The 25,659-nt window shown below is 35.7% G+C and overlaps 1 protein-coding gene across 9 annotated transcripts in view; it reads right to left on the bottom strand.

Moving 5' to 3' along the window:
* Nucleotides 1–521: 521 nt before the first annotated feature.
* Nucleotides 522–25,659, bottom strand: part of rapgef2b (Rap guanine nucleotide exchange factor 2b) — a 257,833-nt gene continuing 232,695 nt past the window's right edge. For 7 of the 9 annotated variants that reach the window (XM_056472229.1, XM_056472225.1, XM_056472227.1 and 4 more), the window contains 6 exons: nt 25,290–25,460; nt 24,173–24,322; nt 16,011–16,212; nt 14,564–15,015; nt 9,241–9,580; nt 522–2,350 (listed from right to left, as the gene is read on the bottom strand). In XM_056472229.1, the coding sequence (XP_056328204.1) occupies nt 9,267–9,580; nt 14,564–15,015; nt 16,011–16,212; nt 24,173–24,322; nt 25,290–25,460 (1,289 nt within the window). In that variant the 3' untranslated portion in view covers nt 522–2,350; nt 9,241–9,266. The remainder of the gene's footprint in view (nt 2,351–9,240; nt 9,581–14,563; nt 15,016–16,010; nt 16,213–24,172; nt 24,323–25,289; nt 25,461–25,659) is intronic. The other 2 variants (XM_056472228.1, XM_056472231.1) reach the window with 2 other exon arrangements.

The following is a 25,659-nucleotide window of genomic DNA, read 5'->3' on the forward strand; positions in this document are numbered from 1 at the left end:
AGGATAGTTGCTATCGCTAAATAAAGCCTCTTTAGTGTTCTGCTTCAGGTCTGATGTACTTTATCCATAACCATCTCAAGTTTATTAGATATTTTGACAAAAAAAAGGAAGGAAGTTTTTGCTGCTCTTAACAGTAAATGTAAAAAAATCTTACCTCTGCATCTGCCTTGAAATGTCCATTAACAGCATCTCATGCAGGTCATGCTATTATTAATAGTTTTAGAATTATAGCACAGAATGTTAGCATAAAAAAAATGATCAACAAAGAAGTTTAGATCTGTAAATGAACTCAAACGTTCAAATGCTAAAATTGGACGAATAACACTCAGAATAAGGACAAAGTAAAGCAATGCTATGCATTATTAGTTACAATTATACTTTAAAGATTTGTAACTGCATTATATTTCATCCTACACAACACATAATCATTAACCTTAATGTGAAATCATCATGTATCTTCCACTCAGCTGTCCAAAATATCAGAAGACACACTGAAAAAGCAAACCGTGTTGAAGAGCAGATAGATATGGATGTCTTTTATTAACCCCAACATACATTTGTCAGTTAGAAAAGTTTGAGATACACATTTCAAGTTACTTCCATGTCTTATCTTGTGCAAACACTAGATGGTGCCAGAGGTCATGTAAAACAAAACCAAAAGAAAACCTTAATGCACAATGAATAATAACAATAATAATAATAATAATAATAAGTGCATTTAAAAACTATAAGTTGATTCATTTGTCGAATTTATTGATTCCCAGCTTCATATAAACTGGATGTTGAGGCATAAACATCATACATTTCTACAATTCAACAAAAATATAACCAATATTTACAATTATTGTATTAAAAATACAAAACAAAAAGAAAAGACAAAACAAAAGAACACATACGTACTCCACCAATTGTCTTTGTAAAAGACGTACAGGTAAAAGTAGTCCGAAAACAAAAAAGAGAGAATCTTCACCAGCTAAATGTACACGTCTCACTTGACATCACATATCGAACAGAGTAGCAGAACAGCTACCTACTACTATTTACCTTGTTGTATTTATGCTTGTACAATTTGTGCAACTTATTTTGCGAAACAAGCGACTCATCTTGGCTTGCCAAAACGTCAATAGAAAACCAAACAAATGGAAGCAGATGGTCGATATATTTACTGTTACAAATGTTGTTGCTAACAACCATATCCGCAACCTTTACAAAACCAAAAGAAAATGTGTGAGAGCCAAAAATCTACAAACAAACAGGCAACTAGAGAAAAAAAAATGAAGTAGTGATGTTAGAGTACAGTGGAAAACACTGCAAACTTCTTCTTTTTTCTTCTTCTTCTTTTTAAGTCATTTCTAACTACTGATCAATGTGATCAGCTTAACTCAGGGATTAAAATGAAAGAATAAAGGTGAGTTTTGCTCATCGGTCGAGTTCCTGTGAGTGATTGTGGAAGCTGTTTGTGCAGCGGTGGCCCAATCCAGGAGAAACATGCACGACTTGAGCCCTCACAAACAAAAAGAAGCACACAAACACACCTCCATAATGCTATCACTTGTACAGAGAGGAAGAAAGTAGCACCCGAGTAGGACGACTCTATTTATTTTCTTTTTTTTTGTTGCCTGAGTTTCCTGCTTTGACCACCAGGGGCGCTGTTGTAGTTGATGTTGTGCCTTAACAATCGCATCTGTTAGAAGAACCGCTGATTCGCTTGTGGATTACCCAACAGATGTTCATTTATTCAGCTTTTATTCCCAATATCGCGTTTGTCATGATTCACTCGTGCTTTCTTTTGGCTCTCAAACACACTAAGGCTTCATTTTGTCTTTCTGTCCCGCTTGAAATCAGTGTGCTACGTGTTATCTCCAATAGTCCTCAAGCCGTGCCAGTTTTTAATACTGAACCACACTGACATATGAATAAGACGAATCGTCCTTCATCATAACAACTGAAATGTAATCGGTTTACACCTTAAAAACAGTTAAAAAGTGCTGAAGGGAACTACTAAACACGTCCGTGTGACCTTGTACGCAGAAGGAAAGAGGGAATCGTCTGAATGGAGAACCACTGACAGCAGTTTGTGTGTGTGTGTGAATGTCGAAGCGCTGTGTTTCGGGTTTCAGTTCATATTTGCGTTCTCCAAAAGTGCCGAATAAGTTATTTTCTAAGCTCTCCTCAGTTCTTCACAGTATTTTTGAGCATGCAGGGCACTGAAGCCCATGCTGCATTAAGGCAGGGCAGGGAGAGTGAGGATGGAGAGAGGCAGTGCTGAAGAGATGTCTGTCTGTGGCCATCAGTCAACGCAGTAAAGCCAGTGTCGTCCTCTTTCAGACAGCAGACACTTGTTCATCCTCTGAGAAAAAAAAAAAAGAGAGTCTCTGTGAGCATCATGAGTGGTATACAGTAGTATATAGTAGTCAACATTTGAAGTGGATCAAAAGAGCTGACAGGAATGGGTGTTGTTGAATAGTTTAGGATCGTTTTGATCCACTTCAGATGTTGACTACCCTAGACTCTTTTCCAAACCCTAGTGACACCAGTAGAAAAGGGAACCATTATTGTACTGTACATCTAATGAACGTATAATTAACCAACTATTAAAGAAACAATCCAATTTTGTGTTTTAAGATCAATATTTATTAAATTATACCACATACAAACATATAAAGCTATTGAACAAATTAAATCCAGTCTAGATAGGGGGGGGGGGGGTGTTAGTGCTGTCTTTCTTGATTTTAAAAAGGCCTTTGATAATGTTAACCACAAGGTACTTTAATCTAAATTATCGAGGTTTAATTTTTCTGTTAAAGCATTATCATGGATGGAGTCATATTTAAAATCGAGAAAACAATGTACAAGAACTAATGGCGCATGTTCACCATTCATCAATTGTTATTTCCGAGTTCCACAAGGATCAATTCTTGGACCAATTTTGCTTAGTTTATACATTAATGATTTGCCTACAGTGTCCAGAAGTTCAGCTTCAGATGTATGCAGACGACACAGTATATATTCACGCAAAAACCAAAGAACAAGCTGCTAACAAACTTACTGCTGCACTCAAGAACGTTTCAGACTGGTTATATTGTTCATGTCTTACCCTCAGTGTAAGTAAAACTGTGAGAATGCTTTTTTCAATTAAGAAAAATGAGGAGCATTGCTCAGATATCTTAGTTAATGGAGAAGTAATAAATATAGTTGATCATTTTTAATATTTAGGTCTAATTATTGACTCTAAATTTTAAAAAAACACATTAAGAAGGTTTCCAAAAGTGCTAGAGCAAGTCTGAGGATGTATAGAAACATTAGGCATCAGTTACCTATGGCTGCTGCTAAACTTTTTACGAATACAATGATTTCTTTCACTTATCTGACTGTGCTACAAGCTGGTCTCACACGAACATTACAACATTAAAATCATTGTATATTATCAATAAACAAACTGTAAAATGTTAGCTAAAAAGCCAAGGAGCTATCATCATTGTAATTGTGGAATGTTAGTCATTTTTGTTGTGCTATACAGTTTCTTATTTTATGCTGATGTGTGTTTAATGGATAAAATATTTAATGATCTAGCACCACCACCCCTCAAACAATGTGTGATTGTCTGCAAGGAGAATATAAGACAGGCTAGGTCATCGGTTAGAGGTGATTGTTCAGTTAAACTTAAGAGAACTGCTTTTGGACAATCAGTTTTTTCAGTCAGAGCAGTAGAAAGATGGAATAAAATACCAGTGTATAGCAGAGAGAGTACCACTGTTAATCATTTTTAAATTGTTCTTTTAAATTGTTCAGCCACTGATTTGATTTGACTGATAATGATGTAGTGTACGTATTGTACTGTAAGTGAATATTGTATTATATTTTACTGTTAAATTTGTTACAACTTCCTGCCCAGGGACTACAGATGTAAATTAGCTTTATAGCTAACTCTGGCACAACATGTCATGTTGTACATTGTTCCTGTATAAATAAATAAAACTATATACAAGCATAAAAATTATATTTAAATATAACTAGAAATCAGATATACTGTATATCAGGGGTGTCCAAACTCGGTCCTGGAGGGCCGGGGTCCTGCATATTTTAGTTCCAACCCCAATTAAACATACCTGAACCAGCTAATCAAGCTATTTCTAGATATACTAGAAACTTCCAGGTAGGTGTGCTGAAGGAAGTTGGAGTTAAACTATACAGAACACCGGCCCTCCAGGACCGAGTCTATATGAGAGGAATGTCAGTTTTTAAGCATGTCCAGCAACATCGCAGCAATATTGGTCCAGCTTCCAATAGTATTGTCTTTTGCACCATTAAGCCTGGCAGGTGTACCTTCCAGCAAGGCAATCTCTCTAAACTGTTTATAATTAAAACAAAGGATCATTTTACAGCTTGTTTAAAGCAGTGGTTCCCAAAGTGGGGGTCACGAAACAATAAGGGGGGGAGGGTTGCTTGGTGATTTCCAAAAATATACATGTTTTTAAACTATTAGAATTACAGTGTTTTATCCATAACCTACAGATAAAAATAGTATGTAATAGTTACATTAAAAAACAGCATGCAAATAAAAAGCCATCAGCCTTTCAACTCTTTCCATTGGATTGAGACCCCTGGGGTTATTACGCTTGATTAATGACACAGCAATAGTGTTATGTCTGACACAGCAGATTGATTTTACGGCACAATGTTAAACTTTGACTTGCTGGCATCCACGTACATTAAAAATGAAGGCCATGACTGAACATAGAGCTCCAAGTGGCAGTCAAATTTAAACCAAGAATAGTCTAGTGCTGTAAACATTGCCCACCATTCTCATTAAGTGAAGTTAATATTAAATTAAATAAATGAATAATGACTATTAAAAAAATTATATTAGACTGTTGCACTTTTTTGTGTTGTTAATAAGCTTGTTTATATAGTTCCTATTGGTGTGTGTGCACCGTTGTGTGCAATGTTTGTATGTTTATAACCACTTCCAAGGATAGTGGGGGTTGCAAGTCACTGGAATTGTTAATTTGGGGGCTGCGGGGTGAAAAGTTTGGGAACACCTTCACTAAGGTAAAACAGATGAGTTTGACCATTGTTGAATCTATTCAGCCATTCTCTGGCTTTGGTGGGTACACTTTTAGCTTAGCTTAGCATAGATCATTGAATCAGATTGGACCATTAGCATCTTGCTCAAAAATTATTTTCATATTTAAAGCTGGACTCTTCTGTATTTACATCATGTATTAAGACAGACAGAAAAGGAAAATGAGCTATTTTAGGTTGATATATCCTGAAACTATACTTTCATTCTGGGGTAATAATCAAGGAACTTTGCTGCTGTACCATGGCTGCGGCAGGCATATCGATAGTACGCAGCACCTAAAAACTGATAGCAACTTTTAATATAGTCTTAGCACATGATGTAACTACAGACGAGTTAAACTTTAAATAAGACAAGTGAACTCTTTAGTCATTTTTGAGCAAAATGCTAATGGTCTGGCCTGATTCAATGATCTATGCTAAGCTAAGCTAAAAGTGCTCCCAGTAAAACTCAACTCTAAGCGAGCTGTAAAATGAGTATTTCCAAAGTGGATTGTTCCTTCAAACTAAGTATGAACAATACATGGCAAAAGAACGTTTGAATGAAAGTCTGTTTAAAATGCAAATATTTACACAACTTCTATATGTAATATCAATGTTATTTTAGTAAGATTTAGCAACTTTTTCTCCTGTTTATAGAGTATATCTCCAAAAACTGTAGAATACACAAGACGTGTCACTCGTATAGTTTTGAATGGGGAAAAGTGTAAGTCAATATGGCGAATGAAGCCCCGCCTACTACTACAGGAGCCAATCATCGATCGCTATAGACTGACGATTCTCTAGAATAAAAGCTCGGCCCATATGTGTGCTTTTACGACAGTTAAATGGTCAACAAATGCACTGGAAGCTTTTGTAATCGGTATCAAACGAAGGTGAGGTACAGTGAGTCCTGTCAAACACACATCACATGACAGCAACTACCTAGATGCCCCATAAACTTGTAAACAGAGAGTTGCTGTCATTTCTGGAGGAGATTCGCCATCTAGACCAAGTTGTGAATTACTTCAGAAGACCAGCGTGATCAGGCTAAGCGTTATTCAGAGGATGATAATGTGTAGCATGGCCATAAATGAGGGTAGTGTCGTGATCTGGTTTCTATCAAGTGTGCATGTGCATTAGCTCGAGCACCCTGAAAATATGCCGATTTAGTTTGCTTCTAATGTTTAGAAACGACACTTATGAGATGGTTGTTGTTTAAGTTTATTGGTGATTCCAAATATTTAATGTAATTGTAAGCTTGGCAAACAGTTTTGGAGAATTTGATGTTTCCTTATTCAGACAGAACGCCCAAGCATACTGACCGAGAGGCGTTTCAAAGATTGCCGCCGAGTGAAATGACTTGCCTTAAAGGGACTTTGATATCTCCACTTTTTTTTCTGAGTCTAATTTTATTTTAGTTCAACCTTTATTAATTATTATGTGTTGTTGTTGTTTAGCTTAAGTTTTCTAATAAAATCTGAAAAAGAAAAATCATGAACAATTTAGCAAAGTCAAATCAGGAACTGCACTTCAAGTTTGCCGTTATGCTGAAACTGCTCTAATTTTCAGTATCTACACATACCATGCTGTATAAAATTGGCTAGAAAGTGCACTGGGGTTTGCAACAAAGTCACACAATTAAATCAGGAAATAAATAACGCTCTGGCCTTACCATACCAAAGACAACATGACAGGACATAATACTACAACTAATAAACACGGCTACAGTGAAAATGACAGCTCCTCGATAGCACTAACACTATTGTTCATGTGCTGCCTGACAACACCAGCATGACGTCAGGCTCTGTATCATGTGTTGAAGCGTTTATGATGGCAGATCTAGTGATTTCTCCAGTGATGGGTGAGAGTGAACACACACACACACACGGCAGAGCAGGAGTGATGGCTGCACACATGCACTGAGTGAGAGGTGCTGGTGGCTGGTGAAGGTGGTGGTGAAGGAGTTTTTCTCCAGCATGCAGAGCCCGTGTGCATCAGTCAGTCAGTGAATGAGCGCGTTTACATGCACATTCCTAAACCAAATGTGCTTAATAAGCTGAAAAGTCAACAGTAAACGAGTAAACCTGGTTTAATTTATCAGAGGAAGGTCAAAGATGATTTTAAGATGATTTTGTCACCATTTACTCACCCTTAAGTTGTTATAAAGATTTATTGGTATCTTTATTCTGTCGAACACAAAAGAAGATACTTTTAAGAAAGCTGGAAGATGGTAACCATTGGCATTCATAGGAACAAAAAATCCTATGAAAGTCAATGGTTACCGGTTTTTTAGCTTTCTTCAAAGTATCTTCTTTTGTATTTGACAGAAACCTCAAACTTCTAATAGGTTTTAAACAAAGTAAGCGAGAGTAAATGAAGTGAACGACCCCTTTAGGTATAAACTGATCATCACTGCTACAGTTTTGCCTCTTTTATCCCATTATCACTCAGCATGTAACATGAATTAACCTACTTTGTCAATTTATCAAAAAAATCTGTCTTTTATAAATCTGGATTTGACTAGAACTTCTATTTTAAGCAGCTTTGACATAATCTACATTGTAAAAGCGCTATGTAAATAAACTTGAATTGAATTGACCTCCACAAGCGTAATATGTGACAGTCTTTACTGCAGATACCAGCACATTCAGACAAAACAAATGATTTGCAGAAACGAGGAAGAAATATAATGCAAAGAATAATCAAAATGTTTTCTCAGTAATCCACTTCTTTGGTTTTTTAATGATTTATTTACCACGATGAAACAATTTAAATAATTAAAAGTAGTGGTGTAACTGACCACAAATCTCACGGTTAGGGTCACATTATGATTTTTTAGTCCGGACTGGACCATTTTTTGGATCAGCTATAAATGGGAGGAGACAAATGTCATTTGCTTTGCATTTATTACAAAAACAGCACTACAAGAAACTTCTGTAAAATATTGAGTAGTGTGAAAAACTGACTGTTACTACTACTGTTGCTGATAACGCTAAATGTAGAAATCTAACATTATAATTTGTACAACCCATATTTATTTTTAGTCTTATTTTCAATAAATGATTCAGTTATTCACTCATAAAACTTTATCTTTCATTGCTAGATGATCATTTTTGAAGAATTATTCAGTGGCATATTTTTGATGGCTTATTGTCGCCACCACTAAATAATAATGTTAAATAATGTAATTGCTGCCTACAACTTTCATTTTTGAGCATCAAGTTAAATTCATTTGATGGTGATTTTAATCTTTACCATCGACATCAGTGATTTTATCCAAACTATAAACTGTTCTCCCAGTACTTCTGTGTTTGTAACTTCATAACTAACTCAAAAGACTAAGACTGAATCTCTTTCTTGATTATTGCATTTTTCAAACACAGATTTGAATGCAGCGATTGGAAGAATTAATAAACATATTCAAATCACCATCATTTATGTTGTGTGGGTGTTGAGATCCCGATCTTTTAATGATTAATAGTGCAGCTTACACTGAATGCATTAATGCAGGCTAAAAAGTAGTGACAGAAATTAATTACCTAAGAAACCCACCATATCCCAAATAACCCACCACAACCTCTTCCGTCATCATTATATTTAACAGGAAAGCCTAAATGCTTTGACACATGTGATTTGAATGACATGATAGGTGATCTCTCTGCGATTGTTACAAATTTAGGATAAACGGATCAACCGCGATTCGTTAAACGCCTACTTAAAAGTTATATACTCAAATTTTTAAATGACTAGCTCACTTCCAGAATGAAGATTTCCTGACCATTTGCTCAGTCCCTTGTCATCTATGCAAACCTTTAACAGCTGTACTGTCCGCCAAAGTTACACCTTAGGCTATTCTGATTCTGATTGCAATATAATAACACACACATTTAGCAAAGCTGCTTTGGAACAATCATTATTGTTAAAAAAAGCAATACAAAAAAAACTTGAAGTTAATATATTTTAAAGTTCACCCTAAAAGTTTTGATGTCACATCCACGAGATAAACTGTAAAGCTGTATTAACCCGATCATATCAGCGCGGATTACTTGTATTGGCGGGTTTGCATATAACCCAATACAACAGGCTATTTCAAACAGCAGATTTAGCTGAATAGCGGTGTGCATGTAAACGTGCTCAGTGCGTGTGCAGGTTGAACTGGAGTTTATGATGTTTTACCTTCCTGTCGGGGTGGTGTATGTAACTCATGGCCTGGGGGGAACTGCTGTGTGTGGACCTCTCCTCCTCTGAGCTCTGAGTTTGGGAGACAAGCACTCACCCTCCTCCTCCACCTCCACTGCCTCGTCCTCCTCTCGGCCCCGGGGGTCCGGTTTCCCTGCGGCTGGGGGCTGCTGGGAGTCGAGGGAGTGTGTGACGAGGCGCGAGCGCTGCAGGGCGGTGGTGTAGTCTGGTGGTTTCCTGCCCGAATGCGGCGTTCCCTCGGTCACGTCTGTGATGGTCAGCGCGGTGTAGCCCGGCGGCGTTGGCGGAGGGTCCCGATAGCGCCCGTCCTTCCGTGCTGGAGGGAGGAGATGGACACCACAGCTCTGTTTAATATCCCAAATGCTTCTCGGAAATGCCGGCGGATGCATGCACTAGATCAGTGTGAGTTGGATGGCTTGTTGTGCTGTTTCATCTTGTTGTGGAATAATAGGGTATATGCACAGCTAGTGTTTTTCCTCTAACGATAAACTTCCGCTGAAATGATAATGTGGCTATTTTCACTATATTTCACACGGTTTCTTTTACAGAATCGATGTTGTAATGTAAATAAAATACACTCCGTTAAATAGACTTAAACGAATGGTTAGCTGTTCAAGCTGTTTGAACATAAGTGCCGTCAGTAGTGCTGAAACTCCATTGAAAATACTGTGGTAAAATACATGTTCATATTCAAAAGACATGGAGCCGGACAATGGAATTTAACGCAGTGCTTCTTGTACATCAAGACACCCACTTTAAATCAAATATCAATCAGAGAGTAATTTTGTAATGGCATTGAACTGGGTTACTGAAAACGAAAAGTCCTTCTGCATATACCCTATTAAGTAAAGGTTTATTTTGAAGCAGCACTATATACCGTTTGCTGTGGTTTATAAGCCAAATTATTAGACGGCTGTTTGGAATACCTGATTCTGACTGGTCAGTCACGACATTCCAGGGTGTGTTATTCCCAGATAACATTTCCGCTGAAACTAATAACACAGGCTTATCCGGGTACTTCGAATCATCTTGACCATCAGTGAGTACACATTCACATCCATATACTGCCAAGGCTTTTCTGTCATGCTTCTGTTTTTTAAGGTTTGGCGCCATCTTGTGACTGAATCATACATAGGTTAGTGTATGCTCCATTTAGCAGTTTTTGCTAAATAATTAAACTATTACAGCTCAGAACAACGTTTGTTCCTTTTTTATGTTTTGAGGTAAGCAGCCATGTAATAAGCTGGATAAAGTACATCCAGGAGTTTTTTTTCACAGTGTAAAGCCCTTCAGGTTTATACAACTCTGCCTGTAAGGCTTTATTCTGCGAAAACAACCTAGATGTACATGATCCTTTACTTATCTGTAGGGCCAGACGGAATCTGCGGATGTTTTTTTGCTATTTCTGCTGAGAATTTGGGTAAAAATCTGCAGATTTCTGGTGAATTATTTTGGGAGTATCATAACTAAAACTCTAATATGTGAAATAAACAAGTCTCTCATATAATATCTCTACTAAAAGACAGAAAATATTACTGTACAAACTGCATTGTACATAAATCAGATGAACATTTTCAGATTAGACAATAATATTAATGAAATTAATTTAAAAACTGAATAAATATAGGCATACACATACACATTTACTCAAGTAAATAAACAGAATTAATGATGGGCTAAAAAATCTGTGGAATTGTGCGGAAAATCTGTGGAATTCTGTGGAAAAGCTGCGGAAAATTTGCAGAATTCTGCGCGCGCAGATTCCGTGTGGGCCTACTATCTGTTACCAGTGTGTTATACGCTTCCCTGTGTGAATTTGTTGACTATAAGCTGATGCTATCGGCGAATGCAGAAATCCTGTTTGCAAACCATCTCCACCGACAAGGTAAAGTAGCTCATGTTGCACATAATGCCTTAGAATAACAGTTTATAAGGCTGTAAAGTCAGCGTGTTTTTATTTGAATAACTGTTCAGACGTGAGTGTAAGCCTTTCATGTAATGATTTGTGTTTGGGTTCACTCTCTCATTCGTTTCTTCGCTTGACAAAACCATCTTTGGTTTACATCTGCTATAGAGTAGAGTTGAGGCTTGCATATTATATTGTTTCATTTTATAGTTAGCTTTTGGCTAGCTCCACTCAGTTTATGAGTAAAATATGTGAGGTATGTAATAAAGCAGAAGATGTGTGTACTGACCCGGAGCATAAAAGTTGCAGGATTGATTTTAGGTGACAGAGGCTGCTCTGAAAGCAACGGCAGTAGAATTCACTCAGTTAAGAGTAATAAATAATTTTACAGACATTATGTTTAAGATTAAAAACTACATATTGTTGCTTTAAGATCTGTGTTTGATATTTAGGATTGTGTTTTTATATTTCCATGCAAAATAAATAACTTGGTGCAGTTCCTCATTAAAAAAAAAGTCAAAACCGGCAGCATGCATCAAGTATGACAACAAAGACTGCGTCTAACCTGGCATGAAAAATCACAATGTGCAACATTTCATTTGGACAAAATTTTTAGCAAATCAAAACTCTATGAAATTTGAAAGTTGACTGGAAATGGTTAAATATGAAGAAAATGGATATCCAGTTGTTTATTATTCACTCTGTATGAATTTATCATCTTTTAAATCAACATTTCTACCCAAATAATCTTCTAGAGCTTGGTATAACTAGACAATTGTATATTCATTTTTACATATTAACATGCCCATGAAAAATGGAGCCTTATTAATTAATTTATATGACTTTTCCAGATCAATAAATCGACATGTTTAAATTAAGCTACATTTTGAAAAAAATAAAATGAATCAAAGCAAGTTTTGGCTCATGTTAACAGCTGTTTAGTTTTTGGCCCTGCTTCCACTTTGCATTACCATGTTTAAACGCCTCTTCTTCGATCCCTTTACACATCCTATAATGATCACGTGTTTGGTCAGTAGACTGAAAGCAGGTGATGTAGAGGCTGCTTGACCACATTTAATATGAAAGTAATCCTATCTAATGTTTTTTCTGTGAACATCTGAAAATGGTCAATAGTGGATGAGCTTAAACCATTTTAGACTCCATTTAGACCTGTCTTTAACATCCTCCACTTGTGATCCAATTGATACAAATGCATCTTAAAGGGATAATTCATCCAAAAATGAATATTCTGTCAACATTTAGTCACCTTTCAGATCTTGAGTTTCTTTTTTCTGTTAAGCACATTAAATTTTGTTACATCTGTAACCATTGACTTCCATTGTATCTGTTTTTCCTACTATGCTAGTCAATGTTAACAGCTTTCTTCAAAACAGCTTCTTTAGTGCTCAACAGAAGAAAAAAAATAGGTTTGGAATCACTTGCAGATTTTCATTCATTTTCAGGTGAACTATCCCTTTACCACCTGGTGTAAACAGAGCTTTACTTAAAATCATTTCTGGCAGAGCTTCATATTCTTGGTTAAGAACTACTGTATTCAATGTTGCCAAAATTGTTGTAGTAGTCAGAGTTGTCATTGTCATTGTTGTCCTTTTTACTGTCATTACTTGTTGTGATCCGCCACCACTGATTGGTTTTGTTCTATATATCTATTATATGTTTTATTTTTATCTATTATTCACTTCATTTTTTGACATTTACGACCTATAATAATAAGCTTTCTACAGTGATGCATGCTGTATATCCCTTTTTATGTTCTCTTATTTAAATACTTTGACCTCTCCACCCAGTTAACTTTACATGCACACACACATACACAGACCATATGCAGACCTGGCTCTACCTGAATGTATTATTGTTTTTCTCTTTCTCTCTGTTCTTTGTTTTCCTTTGTTTTCCACTTGTATGTGATTCCATGCAATTTGTTTACCTCTTTGCATAATAAAAAAGTAGAATTCCCTCAGTTAAGAGTAATAAATAATTCTAGACATTATTAAGATAAAATTACACAGTGTTGCTTTAAAATCTGTGTTTGAGCTTTAGGATTGAGTGTTTTTCATGCAAAATAAATAACTTGGTGCAGTTCCTCATAAAAAAATAGTTACCCAAAAATGAAAGTCAAAATTGGCCGCATGCATCAAGTTCGACAATAAAGACTGCGTCCAACCTGGCAGAATGTTTTCCAATAGTCTGTTTTCCATTTGTATGGGATTCCATGTAATTTGTGTACCTCTTTGCATAATAAATAAATAAAAAATAGTAAAAAATTAAACAAAAAAATTTAATTAAATAAAAAGTAATAATATATTTAATAAATAATATTAATACAAATGATTTATAAAATCATAACATTTAAAAAAAAAAATAAAAATTATTATCATTTTAAAAAATGTATATCATTAAAGGGTCACGAAACACCAAAACACATTGATTGAGCTGTTGACAGTCATATATGTGTCCCACGCTGCTAAAACACTATTAGGACACATATATTCCACTAAAAGTGAACATTTGTTGTTTCACGTTATTTTGAGCAAATTCGTTCTTCCGGTTTAAAAATTAATTTCGAAGCTGCATCACGGCGATTAGATCCCTGAATTCCAGCGTGTATATTCGATGTCTGTACGGCAGGTACAACATGACGTCTTTGAGTTTTCAGCATTAATTCACGAGAAAGACTTGGTTCAAACCAATCATTGCGCTCCATTGTGTATGAGGTGCAACTTCATTAACATGCATGATAGCTTCCAAGACTGTTTTTACCTGTTATAGTATTAAGACGGCAGAGAGACGCCACGTTTGTTGCCAACTGTAATTAAAACAAGCGGAAGAAGAGGAATTGTTTGGAGACATGGGTCATCAGGTGTTGCGTTTATAAATGTGCTGCAACGAAAGTTTTGTTTTCATTTCCCTGCTATGAGAGCGCAGCTGTATATCTTGCTGGTATAGCAAGAAATGTTCCTGAATGAAAGTGAAAGTGCCAAACTGCAGTTAAAGTCTACAAATGAATAATTTGTCAAATAATTCTCCCCTGCGTCGGTGTGTTTTTTTTCCCTTTGTGAAAATCAGCGCGTGCTCAAACCTAAAACTCCTATTTTTACGCAAACCCTTCCCTCTTTCTCCACTCGACACTCCCACCTGAACAGACCCGGACTCACTCACTTGCCTAACTTTTTCAAACAAGAGGTGTGGAAAAACACCCTGCTGAGATGAGGGGGGTTTCATGGCCCTTTATAAAATAATAATTGGTCAAAACTTAAAATAGCATGATGCTTCAACACAAGCTTCCGATTAAAATGAGTGTGTGTAAATTCGAACAGAACTGTCATTTTTGGGTAAACTATCTCTACACCAGCTTTGCGTGTTGACCCTTACTGATCGAAGCCTTGGTGTTTCCTGCGGTGATGGGCGAGGGCCGTCGACTGTGCTGTCTGGACTCTTCTGACCCGGTGGAGGTGATGCTGCTGGTCTCTGGATCTGTGTTCACATCTCTCCCTCCTCTCCGCTTAATGGTGCCAGTGTCACCCTCAGAGTCCTCGCCCCAACACGCCACCGAAGAAGAAGAGGAGCATGCGGATGCCCAGCTCCCTCTGCTGCCCCACAAGCCTGCGCCCTCCGCCAGCGCCTCCCAGCTGCGACCCTGCTGCATGGTCTGGATGTTATCATGAGAGCCGCTGGAGCACGAAGTCCAGCTGCCACGACCAGAATCTGCAGCGTCAAGGGACACCCGGTCACCCTGGTCCTGGGTGAGCTCCTCTGAGCTGGGTGAGGACAGGACGGTGGCGCCCGCGTACAGACCCCGACAGTCCTGCATGGAGGAGTAAGACCTGAAACAAAGATGTGTCGAAGGTTAATTCTACACTGCCAGGATGTAAAGATCAACCCAGCCATTCAAATAGATCTCATTTTGGAACACGGAGTAAGCTATTTTCAGTGAATGTGTTCAGTGTAACTTGTGATTTACTATGATTGGTGAATGACTAGGAATAATAAATGACAATAAACCAGTGTGCTTATGACGATACATTAAAATTATGATCAGAAAAAAAACATTGCAGCATAATGAGCCATTTCATATGGCTAAAAAAGATGGATGAGACTGGAAGTCTAGACACATTTAAGTTACTATAGCCACACTTACTCTTACATAAAAAAATAATGGTCAGTTCTCACTATAATAACCCATTAACTATAACATTTGCCTTGGTTAACTCCTAATTTGCTATTAAAGTAGTAGCTGGATTCAGTTCAGTTTCAGTTTCCTTGCAACGTAATTTCATTCTGCATTACAATTTTATTCAGACCCAACAAGAACATAAAAACATCACTATGACAAACACTCTAAAATCTTGACAAAACAAGCTTTTTTAATTTCATAAATATATAAAAATAGCTGTATAAAATATAACCCAATTAAAAAATAAATAAATCACAGAAGGGAATAAATTAATACTTAAATAACCATTGCACCGTTTGTTTTAATAGTTGTAATATTAACAATTTGTGAGTTTAACTATTTATTGATAGTTAAGGGTTAAGATATAAGGTTTATGCAGGGCTCTAGCGTTTGCTAAATATGTAAATATAGACTTTCTGTAGAAAGTGTAATTAATCTTAAGCAAGCAAATCATAAGCAAGCACATGCACATTTTGACTGGCGATGAATGATAGAGGGATAAGTGATTATTTGTATAGCGAGCATACTTCACACACACACACACCACTAATTGTGTAATAGAAATGCGTTCGAATACGTTCACTAACTAAGGGATCCTTCAGCATGATTGTCTAGACAACAACTAGTTAAGAAAGTAATGCTTACCCCAAGCTGTACTGGTCAGGGTCAGCAGTAGCCCTGCGCTCGAGCCGGTGGCCACTGCCATGTCCCTCTCCAGCCGTTCCTCCATAACGCTGCCGGCGCTCGTCCTGCCCCATGTCCAGGGAAGAGGTGCTCACCAGACTGGAGCGGGAGGAGATCTCACTGTGGCCAGAGTCTGACAGGTAATCACCAGCTCGTCCATAACCTGGAAGATGAATGAATAGAACAAGATGATCAGAAAATGGTTTGGCCCCAATATAGAGCCCTGTGGTTCTCCAGTCCCTTTATTTCAATAGGATTTCATACAAAACCTAAAATCTGGCCTACTACAAAATATACTTTTACAGCAGATTGAAAAAAAAAAAGCTCTGTGGTTGATTGTAATCTGAGCTTGTTGCCTTTCCTTAAGGATTTGGGCAAAATCTGTGGAACAAACAGGGTTTCTGCAGATATCCTAATGGCACATTTAAGACCTTTTTAGGAGCATTAAGAATTAAATTTAAGACCTCTCACAATATCAAGAACACGCATACACATAAAGAGAACATACAAAAATCACAAAATTAGTGGCAAAATAAATGTATTTAAATTGAACAGTACTAAAGACAGGTTAGATGCACCATTGAACTGCAGAAAAAACAAACAACTTAAGGCTGATTTATACTTTTGCCTGGCACCGCATCGCGCAATTATTTTTATCAATTATTTTAATGATTATAAGAATTTTTGTAACCATTTAAGATTTTTTTTAATCAAACTTTGAAGCATCACTTTCTTTTGAATCAGAATCAGTTTTATTGCCAAGTGTGCTTCACACACACAAGGAATTTGTTTTGGCTACAGAAGCTTCCAGTGTACATAAAGTGGCAAGTGACCAACACAAAATAAATCTGAAGAAAAAAAAAAAGATAAACATTAAACAGATGCGGTTAGTCAATAAACCTGGATGTTGAGTTGTATGTACAGATTATTATAAATATACAGGTTATAAGGTGCTGTGTACAAGTGCGTATGAGAAAGTATTGCACATATTTAGTGCACAGTAGGGGGATATTTAACTGTTAAGGTAGATAGCCTGAGGAAAGAAGCTTATTTGTTCATATCTCAGACAGTTCTACCTATTAAAGTTAAATATTAATGGCAACAGAACACGGGTTGCTCTACAATTATATCTTGTATTATATCAGGAATAACGTTTGCCTTGGTTAACTCCTAATTTGCTATTACAGTAGTAGCTGGATTCAGTTCAGTTTCAGTTTCCTTAAAATTGTAATGCAGAATGAAATTACGATGCATTCAGACCCAACAAGAACATAAAAACATCACTATAGCAAACACTCTAAAATCTTGACAATATAAGCTTTTATAATTTCATTTTTTTTTTTAAAAGTACCCTTACTAAAAGTACTGACGTTTTTTATTTTATTTTGCCTGCTCAACTATTCACACATTACTGTCTGGCTAGTTTGTGTCCTCTACTGATATGCTAAAAAGGCAATAATGGTCCAACATTCCTGAGCATTATCACCAATTGAAGGCATCCTTCTGTCTCTAGAGACAATGGAGTTGCACCCAGGTCAGTCTGTGGTGGAGTTGCAGTGCCTGCTGTGGCTAAACAGTCCAATATGGGAGCGACAGGATCTGTTGCATTTGCTACATGTGAAGCCTGTGGCTGCTTCTGTAGGCCCCGTCTCTGCTCTCTGCTTTCTGTTTTGTCTCTTTACTCCCTGTTGGTCCTCTCTCTTTCCCTGACTCAGCTTTATGCTGGCCCTAACAGCATTCCGCCAACTGGCTGACAATAAAGGCTAGAAAAACAGCCATCAGTATGTTGTAAACCGATAGGTTCATATTTTCCTTTCCAGTTATCAAACAAATAATTTGTTACTTCATTTTAGTTTGTAACTATTAAATTGTTTTAAATTCAAAAGTGTATTACATACATCAGTGTACAACCTACAAATGGTGGAAAAACATATTCTGTAATTGTGTATTGAAACCACCTCGGTGTCCACTTTTGTCATGGCCTCTCTTTTTTGTTTTTAACAAACATATCCTTCAAGTTTTTATAAACTTTTACAAAAACGTTCCTTCTTTCCCACGGCTGTGGCAATTTCTAGAATTATCAAGAATTATTGGTCATCTGGTTCTTCCTATGATCATGCATGGACAGATCATGAAGATGTCTGTACAGTCATACCTGTTTCAGACTAAATCTCTTCAAAGTGATTCATATTCAACTCAAATCAAATAAAGCGGACCGCAAAATGTTCATCCAAAAAAATTGGCGCGGTCCTCCAGCCGAAATCATGTCGCACGCACCCAAAGCGAACCTCCGCAAACACAGCGATGAGGACGCATTCGCCGCACGCACTGAGTTCAATAACAGAAAGCTGATTGGCTATTGCATGTTGGCCTCATTTGTAGTTGTAATAGCGCAAATTACATTTAGACTAGTGAAATAAAGAACTACAACACCACGAAAACCAAGCAACAACAACAAAAAAGAATTTAAATTAGCATTAGATATAGCGTTACACAAACATCGGAAAAATAAGACCTGTGCAAAAACATTTAAGACCTAGAACAGCGAATTTAAGACTCTTTAAGGGGTAAAATTTGAGACTTTTTAAGACCCCGCTGAAACCCTGAACAAAGCTATCAAATATCAGACTTGTTGTGTCTACTTTACATTTAAATACGGCTATAACAACAGTAACAAATATAATAAATATATAAATGCTGTAAATTAATCATAGAGGATTTGTCCCCTTCTTACAAATCATAAAATTGACCATATAACATCTCAAAAGATTAAACTTTCAACCATTCATGTACTGGAGCTACTGCACATACTATCACTGGACTAAAAGCCTGGACTAAGCCATAAAAACGCTATGCTACTGCAAGAGAATAGCATTACCTTTGAGCCAACCCCCATTTTCCTGATCCATCTAATCAAAACCAGCCAGTTACATTTGTAGCAGAGTAGCGTTAGCCCTCACTAAACACACACACATACACAGTTACAACACTAGCCTGCCTCTGCCAGCTACAACAGGAGTAAGACACTGTCTAGACGTGAGAGAGTTCACTCAAATGTCAGAATATACACATATGTATGTATGTATATGTATATGTATGTATGTATATGTATATGTATATGTATGTGTATTTATGTATATATATGTATATATGTATATATATATGTATATATATGTATATATATATATATATATATATATATATATGTATATATATATATATATATATATATGTATATATATATGTATATATATATATGTATATATATATATATATATATATATATATATATATATAGTGTATATGTATATATATATATATGTGTATATGTATATATATATATATATATATATATATATATATATGTATATATATATATATGTATATATATATATATATTTATATATATATATATATATATATATATATATATATATATATATATATATATATATGTATATATATATGTATATATATATATATGTATATATATATATATATATATATATGTATATATATATATATATATATATATATATATATGTATATGTATATATATATATATGTATATATATATATATATATATATATGTATATATATATATATGTATATATATATATATATATATATGTATATATATATATATATGTATATATGTATATATATATATATATATGTATATATGTATATATATATATATATATATATATATATATATATATATATATATATATATATATATATATATATATATATGATGGTATTAGTAGAACTTTAGATGTTTTTAGATGCATATAACCACTAATAAAAAAAACGGACAGTGTACTACACAGCACAATAATAATTGATGTAATACTACTAATTATCACACCTCAGAAAAATCCTTCAGAAAGACTACAGCAAAAGCAACACATCTAATTGGCTATGTATCAATAATAAGTGAGCAGCCAACTACTTAGGCAGCATTTCTGGACAGGTTTCAAATAGTTCCATCCAAACAAATCATTCACCATTGAGAAGTTTGGGATCAGTATGAATTGTTATTGGTGAAATTGGTGTTTTAACTCAGGAGAAATACTTTTAAATGATCCAAATGTATCTAACTTATACAGGATAAATGCAGGAATCCGAAAGGTAGTTTTAAGACCTCATCGCCTCCAAGTTCTAATCAGTATCAAACAGTTGTTAATAAACAGTTGTAGTTAAATAAATCAATGGAGCACAGCCATGCAACAGGCCTCAGATAAACTCGGAAGAAACAAAGCTTGAAAGAATAAATTACTCTGTTGTTTTCAGCGACAGGCTTCAGCCACTGTTTAAACTCGTGTTTCTCCAACCAGGAGTACGCAAATGTACATTTTCCCATCTTGCCGTCTGTTTCGCTCTATGGTTTCGCTACATGTGGAGAGCGTCACATCACCTTCCTGCGTTTGTCGCAAATTACGTGACATCACCTGTACAGAGGAGCTTGGTTGGACGCGCCCCGGCCCGAACCAATCGCATGGATTGAGTACGCCATTGTTAATATAAGGAGGACTGGTAATAACATTTTTATACTTTTTTTGGAGTCAACAAAATTTTAAACTTCGAAAAAACGGGATTAAGACTTTTTAATACCTTTTAAGGGCCTTGAATTTCTCATAATTGATTTATCAACTTTTAATCCTTCTTAAGACCCCACAGAAACCCTGTTATAATGTTAATAATTAGCTACCGTGTTATAATGTTAATAATTAGCTGCCAGATTCATCAAACAACCATTTGGATCACAGTAATCCTAATGAACAGTGTCCTTGTTTTACAGTACTTTTTATCAAATAAATGCCATGTTGGTCAGCAGAAGAGCTTCTTTCACAATGTTCAATATACAGGGTGCGTTATTTATATGGATACACCTTTATAAAATGGGAATGGTTGGTGATACAAACGTCCTGTTTGTGGCACATTAGTATATGTGAGGGGGCAAACTTTTCAAGATGGGTGGTGACAATGGTGGCCATTTTGATGTCGCCATCTTGGATCCAACTTTTGTTTTTTCAATAGGAAGAGGGTTATGTGACACATCAGACTTATTGGGGATTTCACAAGAAAAACAATGGTGTGATTGGTTTTAATGTAACTTTATTCTTTCATGAGCCCCCTCACATATACTAATGTGCCACAAACAGAGCGTTAATATCACCAACCATTCCCATTTTATAAAGGTGTATCCATATAAATGGCCCACCCTGCATATTAGGCCTGCACGATATTGAAAAAATTCGAGCATTTCGACATTTAATTTTTCTGTGATATATATATCGCAATAAATTTTAAAACAATACAATTTCCCCAAATGACTGAATAGCCCTAATTTGGAAAGAATTTATGGTCATATTTAATTTAAGGTTCAATTCTTGATATAAGCAAACAAGTAACTATGACTTTTGCTTCAATAAACTCATAATTAGCCCCTTATTAATAGTGATTAGGGTATTTTTGGGTAGGATTATGCATTTAATAAGATCATGCAGAATATGTAGTTTATAAGTACTAATAAGCAGTAATATCTATAACATGTATGCTACTAAACTAGTTAATAGTGAGATTTGGTCCCTAAAGTGTTGCCAAATGTACTAATTTTGATTAAGATGATTCTGTACGGGAGTGAATCATGCATACAATGTAATAAACTAATTACAAGCATAGATAAACACAATAAAGCTCAGCTCAGATACAAATTAAATGAACAGTGGATGCTTTATGGTTTTGTATAAGCAAATAACAATAGATATAATAATATTAGTAACAGTTTAACAGAGATGACACTGTAAATTCTTTACTGTATATATCATTCAATACATTTATTGTTTATTAAGCTTCCAACTGAAGTCAAATGTTTGTGCCTGGATACTTTAATCTTTCTCGGACATTAAAAACATGCAAATAATAAAATTTTACTCTGTTGTGGTCAAACTCTGCATCATCATTAAAGCAACAATCCCGACTCAACATTGCGTATCTATGCGATGTGACTATTGCAGATACACACATTGCAATGCCAATGCTGATATACTGTGCTGCCCTAATATATAGAGTGTAAACAAATCTGAATCACCAAACTTCTGAACAGTAGTACACCTCTGATGAATAACACCTTAATAGGCAGCTCACTACATTTTGAGACAGAGCAATACTAATAATTAACATTATTTTTATGTGTGTGTGTGTGTGTGTGTGTGTGTGTGTGTGTGTGTGTGTGTGTGTGTGTGTGTGTGTGTGTGTGTGTGTGTGTGAACTCTCTCAGGCTAAATCTGCATCCAGGCCCTGTTACCTGTTGGTGATTTCCTACACAAGGAGGAAAAGCCCTTCATACCATGACTTCTTATAGATGCGATGGCTGAACAACACAGGGTGAAACAGGTAAGAGATTACAGACAATGTTATAGGACACAAATTCAATGAGAATGATGGAAAGCGATGCATCTGGAACTCTAAAAGCTAAGATTGTTTCACCACTAGATGGCACTACATTAAATCAGCAATGAAAACATGTTGGCACAAGGGGACGCCAGCTACTGTGTCAGAGATTTAATCCATGTGTCAGTGGTGATTTTCATGCTGTCTGGCTGTATGTATCTCTGCATGAACACAACAGAGCTCTGAATCCACTGTTCAATAGGAGACAGCAAATCCAGTGTGCAAAACAGCAAAGGGTGAAGAAAACTAGGTCTGCACGATACTGGAAAAATATGCAATAATGTTTTTGAGTATTGCGATGACGATATTTCTATTTTGAATGCTATTTTTATTAGCTACAGTTAAAGTCAGTTGAAGTATTAGCCCCCTGTCACAGTACATGATAGTTTTAATAACTCATTTCTAATAACTGATTTATTTTATCTTTGTCATGATGACAGTAAATAATATTTGACTAGATATTCAACAAGATACTTCTATACAGCTTAAAGTGACATTTAAAGCCTTAACTAGGTTAATTAGGTTAACTAGGCAGGTTAGGGTAATTAGGCAAGTTATTGTATAACGATGGTTTGTTCTGTAGACTATCGAAAAAAATATATAGCTTAAAGGGGCTGATAATATTGACCTTAAAATGGTTCATGAAAAATTTAAAACTGCTTTTATTCAAGCCAAAATAAAGCAAATAAGGCTTTCTCTGGAAGAAAAAATATTATCAGATATACTATGAAAATTTCCTTTCTCTGTTAAACATCATTTGGAAAATGTTTTAAAAAGAAAAAATATTCAAATGGAGTTTATCAATTCTGACCTCAACTGTATGTTTCATAATCATTTATTTATTTAATGATTAAAATAAACAGGTAAAATATATATTTTCAGATCTAATTAATAAAAAAAACTGCAAACATTTAGTCTTTAAAACACTGTGAAAGAGTGAAAACCTCAGCACACATTCTGACTCTGATTGGCTGTTGTCATTTTCCGATATTGTCTCGAATCCCACTAGTAGTGTTTATTTTAAGCTCTGGGTTCATATCTTTGGGACGATCCAGCCAATAGCAGAAGAGCAACTACTGTGGAGGTGGGGATAAAAAGAGTAATGCCCCACCTGATTGGTCAAATTTAGATAAAATGCATGAAATAAATGCCTGCGATATGTACAGTTGAAGTCAGAATTAGTAGCCACATATAATAGTTTTTATTTAGATTTATATTATCTTTACCATGATGACAGCTCATCATATTTGACTAGATATTTTTCAGGATACTTGTATTCAGCTTAAAGTGACATTCAAAGGCTTAACTAGGTTACTTAGGCAAGTCATTGTATAATGATGGTTTGTTCTGTAGACAATTGAACATATTGCTTAAGGAGGCTAATAATATATTGACCTTAAAATGTTTTTTAAAATAACTGCTTTTATTCTAGCCGAAATAAAACAAATGAGACTTTCTCCAGAAGAAAAAATATTATAGGAAATACTGTGGAAAATTCCTTGCTCTGTTAAACATCATTTGGGAAATATTAAAAAATAATAACAAAACTCACGTGAGGGCTAATAATTCTTCAACTGTATATTGTTTACACTATTATCGCGATAACAGTATTTCTGCGATATATTGTACAGCCCTAGAGAAAACAATCAGTCTGTATCTTTACCTTTTTTGGGTGAGCTGTGAGGAGATGTTGGAGGAGACGAGAGCTGTGAGGAGTTGTTGGACACGCTGTCCTCGGCCTGCTTTCTGTGTCTGTCTCCTGCCTCCTCTGAAAGAGACAGGATCTTCTTCAGAGACTGGGGTGAGCTCGTGCCTGTGCAAACACAATGCGGACATCAGTAGTGTATGATGGACAGTTGGAGTCAGAATTATTAGCCCCCCTGTATATTTTTCCCCCAATTTCTGTTTAACGGAAAGAAATTTCTAAACATTTCTAAACATAAGAATTTTTCCTTGCCATGATGACAGCACAATATTTGACTAGATATTTTTCAAGATACTAGTATACAGCTTAAAGTCACATTTAAAGGCTTAACTAGGTTAATTAGGTGAAAGTTAGGGCAATTAGGCAAGTCATTCTATAATGAGTTTGTTCTGTAGACTATCAGAAAAACAAATATTGCTAAGGGGGCTAATAATGACCTTAAAATGGCTTGAAAAAAAATTTAATCTGTATTTATTCTAGCCAAAATAAAACAAATAAGACTTTCTCCAGAAGAAAAAACTATTACAGAAAATACTGTGAACATCTTTGTGCTCTATTGAACATCCTTTAGGAAATATTTGTAATAGAATAGGAGAGGTAAATATGACATGGCTCCATTGATAACTTTTATTTTAATTGTTTTGAAAATAGTTCAAATACAATTAGGGGCCGGTTTTGTAGGAGCCATTTGTTTATTTTATTTAAAGGTTTGTGTTAATCTTGATTTCTTTTATTTTGGAGATTTGCACCCCCTGCAGGCCAGAGGAAGCTTAAAAGGCCTGGAGAAGGGCCTGCTTGGAGCACGTGGTCTTTAGACCTTACCTTCAGTGTTTGTTGACCAAAGTCGTTTGATTTTGTTTATTTCATATCAGTTTTTGTTCAAACAAGCTCTACAATAAACAGCCACAAATGAAGACGTGTTGTGCCATGTATTATTTCCTAAGGAAGCATCTAAACCCCTCAGCAGACCCAAGATGTGACTAATTTGAAACTTCAATCAAGGATAGTCACAACAATAATTTTGACTCAACTGTATATACTGTTGTGTTTGAGCTACAAGAATGAGGTGTTTTACCAAATGGCGGTAAGTCTTTGACTGGCACTTTTTTTCGGGATGGGTAGAGGGCTACGGCAGGCACTTGAAGCGCCTGGTTGGCTTTTTGAAGCTGCTGGCGCTGGTGGGTCGCGGCCCGTGAGACTACGGGTGACGTGTCAGGTCTCTTTCTGTCCCCGGAACTCTTCGGCACTGTGTGGATAAAAGAAAAAGATTTTATTCAGCAAAACACACTCAAATGACATCAAAAACAACAGCGAGACATTTATAATGTTACATAATATTTACTTTTTAATGCTACTCTTTAGATGTTTTAAAAATATTAGGCAGAGCAACTCATTTCAGTTGGCATTTTAAGGTTCTATCTGCATTCTGAGTAGATAACTGGGGG

Source organism: Danio aesculapii, chromosome 14 (genome assembly GCF_903798145.1).
Source record: "Danio aesculapii chromosome 14, fDanAes4.1, whole genome shotgun sequence".
Taxonomy (NCBI): domain Eukaryota; kingdom Metazoa; phylum Chordata; class Actinopteri; order Cypriniformes; family Danionidae; genus Danio; species Danio aesculapii.